Source organism: Branchiostoma belcheri, unplaced genomic scaffold (assembly GCF_001625305.1).
Source record: "Branchiostoma belcheri isolate BF01 breed outbred unplaced genomic scaffold, Haploidv18h27 scaffold61, whole genome shotgun sequence".
In the NCBI taxonomy this organism is placed as follows: Eukaryota; Metazoa; Chordata; class Leptocardii; order Amphioxiformes; family Branchiostomatidae; genus Branchiostoma; species Branchiostoma belcheri.
In genome coordinates this window covers 1,949,317-1,961,710 of record NW_017804254.1, presented here as the reverse complement: position 1 = coordinate 1,961,710, position 12,394 = coordinate 1,949,317, and the positions used below count along the sequence as shown (strand labels likewise).

General features: G+C 40.5%; 1 protein-coding gene across 1 annotated transcript in view; it reads left to right on the top strand.

The window, feature by feature from the left end:
* The window catches only part of LOC109482976 (uncharacterized sodium-dependent transporter YocR-like), a 12,715-nt gene extending 787 nt beyond the window's left edge, over positions 1 to 11,928 (top strand). The window contains exons 2-16 of the mRNA XM_019785879.1: positions 835 to 964; positions 1,980 to 2,163; positions 2,894 to 3,008; positions 4,159 to 4,254; positions 4,493 to 4,598; positions 5,058 to 5,117; positions 5,454 to 5,556; positions 6,254 to 6,388; positions 6,783 to 6,919; positions 7,251 to 7,342; positions 7,706 to 7,807; positions 8,283 to 8,335; positions 8,856 to 8,976; positions 9,432 to 9,533; positions 11,107 to 11,928. Coding sequence (XP_019641438.1) covers positions 835 to 964; positions 1,980 to 2,163; positions 2,894 to 3,008; positions 4,159 to 4,254; positions 4,493 to 4,598; positions 5,058 to 5,117; positions 5,454 to 5,556; positions 6,254 to 6,388; positions 6,783 to 6,919; positions 7,251 to 7,342; positions 7,706 to 7,807; positions 8,283 to 8,335; positions 8,856 to 8,976; positions 9,432 to 9,533; positions 11,107 to 11,232 — 1,662 coding nt within the window. The 3' untranslated portion in view covers positions 11,233 to 11,928. The remainder of the gene's footprint in view (positions 1 to 834; positions 965 to 1,979; positions 2,164 to 2,893; positions 3,009 to 4,158; positions 4,255 to 4,492; positions 4,599 to 5,057; positions 5,118 to 5,453; positions 5,557 to 6,253; positions 6,389 to 6,782; positions 6,920 to 7,250; positions 7,343 to 7,705; positions 7,808 to 8,282; positions 8,336 to 8,855; positions 8,977 to 9,431; positions 9,534 to 11,106) is intronic.
* Positions 11,929 to 12,394: the final 466 nt, after the last annotated feature.

Genomic DNA, 12,394 nt, shown 5'->3' with positions numbered 1-12,394 from the left:
CCCCGTGCGACGCGCGTGCCCTGTACGTACCGGTGCGGTACGTACCGTGTGTTCAGAAATACGGAGCAGACGTGGCCTCCTAAAAAAACGAACGGACGAAAAACACGTACGGCGGGTTGTGATCGAGGCTTTACGTAGCATGAAAGAGAGTTAGGAGACAAATCAACATTGTAACGTTTTCTAATGCCCCTGTTATTTCCAGACTGTGAGGCCAGAAAACTTTATGACAATAACATGTCATGTTATGACCCCCCAATAACATGTAAATAAGGGAGTAGTTCACAGAGTCCTCAGTTTCTTTGCTCCAAGTTAATCATTACATCGCGCATTACATCGAACTAAACGTCAAAAACGCAGGTAGCAGAGAAAACTTAAGTTAGGCCATGTTGATTTGATTATATGGATGACATCCTCTAGGAACCCCAAAATTGATGCGAGCGTGCGAAAAAAAAGTTTGGCAAAAAAGTTGCTTTTATTGGGAAATCTACATGGTCATGAAAATTGACACAGTGTGGTATGGCGAATAGTCTACTCTTCAAATTCATTTCTTTACATTTTCGTCTTTCTCGATTGATTTTGGCATTCTACGACATTGGTGTCGTTTTCCAATATTTTATTTGTAACTTACGGTATATATTGGCTCATTTTCCAACAGTTTTGTACCATTTACAGTATGATTGAAAACGTTTTTTGGAAACGGTCGAAAGTTCATGCGCGCCCGAATGCCATCCATATAATCAAATCGACGTGGCCGTATATGTATGTTTCTTTCGCCCACCCCCCTACAATTTTCAACACTGGTATTCCTGTAACATGTGCATTCTGTACTTTCAGTCGGAGGAGGAAGGAGGCTCGACCTTCGCCTCCTCATTGGGCGCCGTGATCACGTGTCTGGCCAGCGCCATCGGGACTGGGAACATCTGGAGATTTCCTCGGATCATCGCCAACAACAGTGGAGAAAAAGGTGGGAAAATCATACAACTAACTCTTTACCAGTCAGTAAAGAGACTCTTTTTTTTTACAAAACCAAGTCTTTTATTCAGCTGACGCATCTAAAGCAGCGACACCTGTGCTGCAATATGCAATGTGAACCAGTCAGCATTGCCATGAAGAAGCTAAAAGACGGTCACAGAAATGTCGGCTGAATAAAACATTTGGTTGTGTAAAAAGAGTCTCAGTAGCTTACCAACCTGATCAAACTACTCACGGATAACTCTTAGCCACTTAAAGACTTAATAGTCACCACAGACGTCTCCTCAGCACAAACTGTAACAATCCATTGTCTTGACAAATAAGAGGCCGGGCGATGATGTCAACGACTTATGAGTTATTTATTAGTTATTGCCATTTTTTTTATTTATTTACATTATACGAGTTACCTTATGTATAAAAATTATTACTTTGTTTTCATTTGTGAATAAGTAGTATTTATGTTATGACCCCCTGACACTCCTCCACGCTCGACCTCTATGAAAAGCGGCCGAAATAGCGGCCGATTAGAGCATGTAACACAGTTACAGATCGAGTTGAAATAAAGGCTCAAACAAACAAACAAACAAACGAAGATTGTCCAACGTGTAACGTTATTCACTTTCATCTCAACAATATGGGTGACATTGCTAGTGGTTGTCTCTGCAGCTGTCACCATTGAAAGGAAAAAAATAGAATGGTTTGGATACACTAAAGGGAGGTGTGAATAAGAGTAATGTCATGTATTCAAAGCGTGTTTGATAATAGCGGCAATACCTAACCTACTTTTACAAACTTACCTTTAGCCTGGTTACCAAACCTATTTTAGCCATTTAGGAATTTGCCATACAACGGAGATCTCAATAAACAAAAAACAAGTCTCTTTCGCCCTCTCTACAAATTTAGCCAAAAAAGGTTTGTACTCGTAACAAGGCTACCCCTTGCTTTTTCCAGTCGAAATTCTCACAAACTGCGTTTGAAATGTTCTGATAGCAACATGTCCCCTGCAGGCTGTCTGCAGTTCCTGCTGGCCTGGGTGCCGTTCCTGATCCTGTGGTGCGTGCCTGTGCTGGTGATAGAGTACGGGGTCGGCAGGTACACCCGGAAGGCCACCGTCCTGTCCTTCGCCCGGCTGCTGGGGCCCATGTACGGCTGGCTCGGCGCCTGGATCGTCCTCACCAGTTTCATCATAGGGTAAGTCTTAAAGGTGCAAAATGCAGTTTTAGGGCTTGAAAACCATATTTTGAAAATGCAATTTTAGTCACCTATCTACGTACTAAGTTCAAACAATACTATCCCAATGTATATCGGAAAACGGTTACCGGTTGGATTTTTGGGGCTTGTTTCTGCGCTGTTTTAAATGCCCAAAGTATAGAATAATGATACAAATATGGGGCAGTATGTGTATCATACAGATTACATTATTCAGAATGTTTACAGCTTTACCGCTCTGACATTGCATTGGTTGCACATCATATTCAATTCACCTTTCCCCGACAATGCCACCGAACACCAGCCGACCAAGGACGGCTGAAATCCGGGAGTAGTCTGGCCAAATTTAGACTGCGCCTACATTTGCACATGGATCGAAACGAATTTGAGTTAAATTTGAGTCAACTTTGATGGCTGAAATTCGGGAGCAGTCTGGCGAGATTTAGGCCTCCCCCCTACCTTTCTATGTAAATCGAAACGAATTTGAGCTAACTTTGAGTCAAATTTGACCCCCTAACACTATTGACTTACTCTAATCATCTAATTGGCTATTCATGTCTGAGACAGGGTCTAACCTCTACAAGGCTAGCTAAATGATCACTTAAAATGTTAAAAAAAACTGTTTAATTAACTGATACGGAAAGATAGAAGATATAATAATGTTTGTTGAAAGCTACATATATGTTAAGATACATTTACGTTTATATTTCAGCTGTTTCTATGCTGTAATCGTCGGCTGGTACTTGTACTACTTGGTCATCACCATCGGATGGGAGCTGCCCACAACAGCCGACGAGAGTTCGGAAATCTTCCAGCACTACACTGAGGTAGTACACGTTATCTTTCTGCCCTGGAAGGAAAGTAATAATGTGTATGTGTTATATTAACATTAAAACAAGAAAAGAGGGGAAAACAAAGACATAACATCAATAATTATCGAGAAAACTTTTAGATTAGAAAATACAAAAATACACCTTAATTCTGTGCCTTGAATTTATTTCAAAGTAAAATAGTAGCCTCCCCCAGTCCTTGCTAAAGGGGGTTAGAATCATGGTAGAACAGAGCCTATTCAGCTAGCTAAAATAGAGTCCGACTGGCCAGTGGGTCTACCTTTTTAGGGTTTCATAACTGAAATGAACTGAACTCCACTGCCCAATTTATCTCCCTACTTATTACCTTCGCCAAGAAGGTTATGTTTTCAGGGGCGTTCGTGTATGTGTGTGTGTGTGTGTGTGTGTGTATGTGTGTGTGTGTGTGTGTCTGTCTGTCTGTCTGTCTGTCAACACGATAACTTGAAAAAGTCTTGATGGATTGTCTTGATACTTGGTAGGTGGGTAGGTCTTGATGAGACCTCAAAATGATTAGATTTTGGGCCACCTGGCGGCTTGTTATGGTACTGCAGCTGAACTTCCGGTTTTGATATCTCGTGATCTAGACATGCTAGGGTGACGAAATTTAGATGGTAGATAGCTCTTGTGCTGGGGATGAAGTGACATGAGTTTGAGCCCCCTAGTTGCTTGCTCTAGAACTGCAGGGGGGTTTAATGGACAAATGTTTAAAGGGGGATAACTCAAGAACCGATTGATGGATCATCGTGATTTTTGGTATGTAGGTAGCTTGAGTGATGCTTGGCATAATGATATTACAATTATGCAAATATGGATGTAATTTGCATAATAAATTAGGAAATTCTATTTATCAGCTGTATTCCATAATAGGAAGTTCAAGCTTGTGACATATGTTATTAAGAATGATACAGGCAGATATCGATTTGCAAATGAAGACTTAATTTGCATAATTAATGAGAAAATATTATAATTGCATAGTGGTAACTGCCTGGAATTTTATACTTGGGGTGTTTGAAAGTTAAGTTAATTTTGAAACTGCGGTTAGTCTGGTAGAGACTGGTAAAATATGTTGGCTGTTCCTTAAACATGACTTGAAAAATACTACTTTGTTTGAAAATTCTCTCCCCAGGAAACAGCTTTGCCTATTCTTACACATGCCATCATCGTCGTCATGACAGCGGTCGCCATCTTGAAAGGGGTCAAAACGTTCGAACCGCTTTTCAAGGTAGGAAACAACCATAACACTTAGTTTGACCAGATTTAGAATGTTAACTGTTCGGCACACTAACCGTACAAACAAACAAACAAACAAACAAACAGCGGTCTGTACTGATACTCTTTTTGAGCACGATGTTTTCAAGGTATCTAACAACAATTGAGTTTTAAATGTGGAACGCTGCGTGTTCGACACACTACTCGTACAAGACAAAGTCGCAGTGCGTGACTCTGCTGGTTCCGCCCAGGTGATGATCCCCTTGTTGTTGGTCCTGATGTTCGCCACCTTCATCTGGTCCATGACGCTTCCTCACGCTACGGCAGGCGTCACTTTCACGTTTTCTGCTGACTGGGGTGGGTAGACTTTTATTTAATTTATCTAATTTATTTAATTTATTCAATTAATTTAATTTATTTATGTAATTTATTTTAGTTATTAATTTGTTTAATTCATCTAATGTGCTTTCTTTATTCTATGTTTATTTGTTTTATCTATTTTATTTCTTTCATTTGTTTATTAATTCTATTGATTTTATTAATTCTATTTTTTTTATTTATTCTTTTTTGTGTATGTTATTTATTTTATCTATTTTATTTCACTTATTTCATTTAGTTCTATTTTATTTCATGTATTTGGTTTATTTGTTTTATCTATTTTATTCATGATTTTCATTACAAATTGGGAGAAAGGGAAAAATTCTGGTAGCGCTTTGTACATCTCGTTTGCATGATCACATAATGTTGCATGGGAAGTAGTACGTTTCGTTTTGCAAGTCATATTATGACGCCGCATCCCTGATGTTACCGTTCCAGAGGAGATGGGCAGGCCTGGTCTGTGGGTGGACGCTCTGGTACAGAACGCCTGGGACACAGGTCAGAGGTCTTCTGTGTTTCCTCAAATTTTATCTTATTACTTTACTGATAATCTGTACAGAAAACCGCAAGATCGTGGACTGATTTCGAATTCGATAAAGCTACATCCTGTAGAGAAAACAAACAAAGAAAAATTTATTGCTAGCTTGAACAGGTGACGCAGAAAAATTTGCACATCTTTTACACTCCGAGTCCGGTAGGTGTAAGAAAAACATCTTTTACACTCCGAGTCCGGTAGGTGTAAGAAAAATATGTTGCAGCAAACTTGTAACTGATTTTGGCTCTGATCTAAAAAAAAAGATTTGATCTGAATGCGGTTGTTTCACCCCTCCGCAGGTTCTGGCAGTGGACTGTTCCTGGTGCTGGCCACCTACATGACGCGAACACACGGAGTGGTCCGGTACAGTACCATCGTGCCTGTCGTCAACGATCTCGTCAGGTCAGTACCAACATTTTATCATAAGAAAAGCGCCTATTGTTCACTTTTCTTTCCACTTGTTCAACTGTGGATATTAGATCCTATAGATACATTCAGTTACAGGAAGTTCTGAGCACATAGTAACCGTTACTTTTGTTTTGTGACATTGAAACATGCAAATTCCCATTACCTTCTTTGTGCATTTTATTTGTTATATTCATTTCGCTTGTTTCATGTAATTCGTTAGTTTGTCGTATGATTTTGAAGCACTTTTACCAATACGTTATTGGTATTGTAATTTAAGTTATTTTGTAAGTTTGTTCCCTTGTTTGTTATTTAAGTATTTTTTGCCAATGTATGCCCACAGGGAACATTGAAAAACGCCCTATCGGCGATAAGTTACACCCTGGGTAAATGAAAAAAATGAAACTAGAAAAGTAAAATTTGCAGAGTAAATGCATAATGTTTACCTTCGAATATGGTCTGCTCTGTTAATTCTTACTCAAACACATTCATATGGTGACAAGAGTCTAAATCCTACTACTATGAAATTGCAACATTATGGTGCACCAACACCAGTTACCATGGTGAGAGACAGTCTGGTTCAGTCAGGTCAGGGGTCACTGTTTGGAGAAGAAGAAGAGGAAACGTAGCAAAAACAATATGTTTTCCTTCGGTAAACATAATGACATGTGTACACCATTCTCCCCTGCCTCAGTCTGATGTGCGCTCTGACGTTGTTTGGTGTCGTCTTCTCTTTCTACCTGTCTGCCAATCCCGGCATGCCCCTGGCGCCCATAGTGGATCTGCTGAAAGAGAACGGCCCTGCCAACACTGGACTCACACTCATATGGTACGCTAAAGCAAAAGGTCCACTACTGTAGGGACCCCCCACGAGGCCCATTTTTTAACTTGACCTTGGTCTTCCCAACGGTAACGTGTCTGTCAAAAATTAAGAACATCGAACTATGCTTTCAAGAGTTATGCTGCATAGTCTCCCACGCTATAGCAAAGTGATGACTAATTGTACGTACATAGCCTTCAGACGAAGGCAAAATTTTAAGCATGCTGTAAACCATACAAAGCACAAAAAAACTGATGAAGATATGCCGTAAATTGCACTAAAATATTGAAAAACGATACTAATGTCGTAGAAATGCCAAACTCAATACCAAAGGAACGGAAGAAAATGTGAAGAAATGAAAATGAAGGTGGGGTTTCTATTGACACTTGCATCTCTCCCCCAGGGTGCCTATACTATACGGTACCATGACAGGAGGACGGGTGTTGTGTGCGATCTTCTTCCTGTGTGTTCTCATGGCGGGATGGAGCAGTCATATCACTATTGTAGAGTCGGTAGTCAGGAACATAGAGGACTTCGGAGGTCAGTCCTTCCTGTATCATTCTATCCTTTCGTTATTAACTTTATCATCGTGTAACATGAAAGGTTTATGCATCATTTTTAAGAGTTCACATACGTCGTACAATCTGATGGTATTCTTGGGATAGTTGTGCATGTGTCGTACAAAATGTGTTTTTAAGGAAAATGTTGTCTTGTTTGTCGGCGGTTGGTTTTGTCTCAATATGCGCTTGAAAATCCTACGACGTCATAATCGCACGACTGCCTACGTCGAATGTGACCACGTCGAATATGATACTTTGTAACATATAAAAAATTCTCTGGCCCCTTCTTATGTTTGTATGACATCATGCAGTTCCACGGAAGCTGACTGTTCTGGGCGTGACGCTTCTCATGTTTCTGATTGGTCTACCGTCAGCACTGGACATCAATTTCCTCGTCAACCAGGTGGGGGTCTATTAAACCTTATCGTATCCAGAACAGCGCTTATCTAGTGATTATGCATGAATGGGCTAGCACAGGGCGACGATCAGGCTCGGTTCTGGATAGTCTCTGCGTGTCCAAGAACGTAGATTTGCCCCAGGCTTGGTTCTGGAATCGCGTGGACTATCCAGAAGCATGTGGTTCTGGATAAAGCACCGTCCGTTCTGGATGCAACAAGCTTTACACTTGACGGGCTGGAGATGTGTTACGGATACAGAGATCTAGCCATTCTATTGTTTCGATTCCAATGGTTTCGATTGTTTTCCTATAGATGAGTTATTTTCGACCGGATTTATCTACTAATAGCAGTTTTGTCTTTTTTTACAGGATTTTGTGTGGGGTTTCTCACTACTGTTCTGTGGGATTGGCCTGACGATACTTGCCTTAAGATTTGGGGTGCGGAAATTCAGAGATGTCGTCATTAACGAGGTACCGTGGAGTTCCTGACGTCACCTACATGTAGTTCAGAAATAAAGATTTGAAGGTTTGAAAATAAAGAAATAAAGATTTGAATTGCTTTTAAACAAACAAACAAACAAACAAACAAACAAACGCAAGAACAATGCACAAAAACGTAAGCTCAAAACTTCCTACCTCGACACTGTCCTACTCAACGTTACCTATTTCTTGCACTCTAAAAGGCAATCAATCAATAATTTAGTTGGGTCTTGTGGCGCAACGACAGAGCGTTCGGCCAAGAGGTCCCGAGTTCGAAACCTGCCAATTTCCTCACTTAACTCTGGTAAAAATGAGTATGTCTATTGTCCATGAGATTGTCTGGGTTGGTGGCGACATGAAATAAGTTGAAAAAAAAATTGAGTGTGCCGTCGCCATGTCTTGTGATAGATGTTGGACAAGAAACAAATAAAAATGTCAATCATTTCTGATGACATTATCTTTACAGTACGGCTACCTGTTTGATTGGCACCTGCCTGTCGTGTGGATCTGGGTCATAAGGTTAGATCTGACGTCATCATATCCCATTTTTAAAGTTACACTTGTTGCACTTTAATGTGTATGCACCTCACCAGTGGACGCCATTATCATACTGTTTTAACTTGGGACATTTTTTTATGTGATGTACAGTATATCCTAAAGTATTGACAATTAGAAAGGTAATTATAACATTTACAAAGCAAATGTATATTGTTTACCTTCACGTTGTGTACATAACAAACTACTGTTCGTTCTGTTTATTCTTACTGTAATTTTACATACTGTATTTTATATACTGTAGTATATGCTGATCCAACTCTGATCTGCAAGTCGCGACATAATGTATGCCAACAGCACAGGGCGTCTGATACAGCATCAGTTACCATGGTGACAGCCATCTGGTCCAGGCCAATGACCTTGTGTGTTTGAAATGGAAGAAGAAACAGGGTAAAGACAGTATGTTTTCCTTCTACGAAGGTAAAAATAATCATACAAATGTATCTCCTTCTCCCCTCGTTTTCCCGCCATTTCACCCCCACAGGTTGCTGATTCCTGCGCAGGCGCTGTTCATTTTCATCTGGTGGACGATAGAGCAAGTTGAGAGCGAGGTCCGGCCGTGGTACGAGCTGTGGCGGGAGTCACTCATGATGTGCTGGGTACAGGTCAGTCAGCATTCTCAGTCAATAGCCTCACCAGGATGGTAAGTCACTGAATGAAAACACCCTTTTTACACAACCAAGAGGTTTATTCATCTGTGTTGGTAGTTACAGTGTACATGTATAAAGCTAAAACCTTTGATCCGACACAAAGAAAATCACCTAGAGATTTCCACCAGTCACTCAGGTCTTCCTTAGTAGACTGACCCAGTGAGACTTGTCACGTGGCTTCTTTGAAGTGTGACGTCAGGTCAACACTGGGTCAAAGGTATCTGATAGACGATATCGTTCCCGTCGCGATTGAGTGAAGGATGATAGGCCCTGATGTAAATATAGCCTCTTTCACCCCTCACAAGAAGTAGTCTTGCTCAGTGTCCAATATTATTACAGTGTAGTGATGTTGTCATTTGTCATATTTTTACAGTGTAGTAATGTTGTCATTTGCCCCCCCCCCCCCCCAGTGGGCCGGAGCAGTGATCGTATTGTTAGGATGTAACCTGATCCTGGTGCGGTACTGGCCGGACATCTCCTACCGCTGGGGCATGTACAGGCAACACATACAGGTGAACGGTAGTCGGTTTTCTGAAAACACGCCCTTGGTGTTAAACACCTTTCACAACAGTAGACACGTTTATCCTGAATCTATTTCACGCGTATACTTCATGCTTTACGTGTGTAATACAATTATACCTATCCTTCGAGCTGAACACCTCCACCACTTAGCAAATGCCCTTTATTCTGGGTACCTTGCCTGCAGTCTAACATGCCTGTCCCTGGTGCTGAACACCTACCATATCAATAAACATGCCTCTTCTTGGTACTGAACACCTACCACATCAATAAACATGCCTGTCCTTGGTGCTGAACACCTACCATATCAATGAACATGCCTCTTCTTGGTACTGAACACCTACCACATCAATAAACATGCCTGTCCTTGGTGCTGAACACCTACCACATCAATGAACATGCCTGACCTTGGTGCTGAACATCTACCACATCAATTAACATGCCTGTCCTTGGTGCTGAACACCTACCACATCAATAAAAATAATGCCTCTCCTTGGTGCTGAACACCTACCGCATTAATGATAATAATGCCTCTCCTTGGTGCTGAACACCTACCGCATTAATGATCATGCCTGTCCTTGGTACTGAACACCTACCACATCAATAAACATGCCCGTCATTAGTGCTAAACGCCTACCACATCAATAAACATTCCTGCGCTTAATGCTGAACACCTACCACATCAATAAACATGCCTGTCCTTGGTACTGAACACCTACCACATCAATAAACATGCCTGCCCTTGGTACTGAACACCTACCACATCAAAAAACATGCCCGTCATTAGTGCTGAACACCTACCACATCAATAAACATGCCTGTCCTTGGTGCTGAATACCTACCTCATCAATAAACATGCCTGCCCTTGGTACTGAACACCTACCACATCAATAAAAATAATACCAAATAATAATGCCTCTCCTTGGTGCTGAACACCTACCGCATTAATGAACATGCCTGTCCTTGGTACTGAACACCTTACAGTCCAGTAAACATACATTTCGGTAAACAAACCTATGTGGTGACTACTTCTAGTTCTGTATTGTGGCCTGTCCTTGGTGATGAACATCCTGAATATCAGTGAGCCTACTGTCCTCGATGCTAAATACATTTAACACCATATGTTTATATGCACATACTTTCTGATATTTCTGATATAATACTTTCCTTAGCTACGAATAAAAATGCCTGTCCTTAGAGCTGATGAGTTTTCCACAACAGTACACACAGTGCACATACCTGTCCATGGTGCTGAACACTTCTGCATAACAGTCTACATACTTGTCCTTAGTGCTGAACAACTTTCCACAACAGTGCACCTACCTGTCCTTGGTACTGAACAGTTTTCCACAACAGTGCACATACCTGTTCTTGATCGATGCTGAACGGTTTTCCACAACATTGCAAAAGTGCAAATGTCTGTCCTTGGTGCTGAACACTTTCCACAATAGATATACCTGTTCTTCTTACTAAATACTTTGTGCTGAGTACCTTTCATCACACTTGTGAAAATACCTGTCCTTGGTGTCCAAGGACAGTAAACATACCTGTCCTTTTCCCCTTCAGGGCTCAGCAAGTTCAGACAAGGTCACAGAAATCACCATGGGCAACGATGTTGACAGCCCGCTGGTTCTGACTGACAGCACGCATGCCTACGTGTCTGTGGGAGCACACCAGACGGATGGGGTATGAGACACAGCCAGACAACACTGGTGTGATACACCTTTCAGTATAATTTCTTGCTGGCTGTTATAACTTTGTAACAAATTATGGTGATTGTAATGAGATGCTGGCAGAGACAGCCATTTTTGTATCAGGGAATTTTGATACCTAGTAATCTAGATCATGTTGAATGGCATTTGTGCAATAATTTGTGTAAAACACTAAATTAAAATTAAACTTGCACACCAGAGTATTCCTGAAGAGAGTTTAAACAAATAACGGTGTAAAATGTAACAAGTCTAACTGAGGGAAGGACTTTGTCAAAGTACCAAAGAGTCTACCAATGTATAATTGCTTTAGCAATATCTGTGATACGGTGCAATACTTGCATATAGTTCTCACCCAAAGGGTGCAAACATGTAAGATAAAAATGTAATTAATGTATAGATTTTTGGAAACACAATTTTCTGTAATGTTACTTCTTGCAATGATTATGAAAAGTTATAGTTATAGAAGATTTTGACATCATATGCAAACATCTCCATTTTCAAGATTTACACAGTTCATTCAGGTGTAAAATAAACCTACCAGTGCAATAATGAATATGATTGTAATTTGTTATATTTTTGCAATATGAATGATCATTGACAAATGTTGCAGTACACACATGGCATTCCAGTTGGCAGCTATGAGCAATAAACTTCAAATTTTCAATGTTGGAATTAGGTCCTCTGACTTCTTTCCTATTTGACTACTTTCCAATACGATGGTAAGTTACTGCAATTTGTGATATAAAAATTTCACTTCTTGTTCCAGTTAAGTTTACACCTTGCTTGCTTTAAACCTCAAGACTTCCACAGGAAATGAGACTATACTTTTTTGGCCATTTTTCTGGCTTCAACAAACATCAAACAATCAACAGACACGTTATTTCCATTTACAGTTATTTATTTCTTTTGCAGAATAGAAAATACATTGCATACTCTAGTTCCTCTGTGTCTTCCCCGTTTAAAAATATACCCATTTCCACTTCAGTTCATATACATACAGTCTTTCTCTCTCTCTCTAGAAGAATTTTCTCCTTCCATAAAATCACAGTGTCAAAGTGCATGGTCTCTGCTACACAGCTGAGCTGCAAAACGTTGAGTTTCTGCAGAAAGGCTTTGACCTAACACACCAAATGTGGAACATT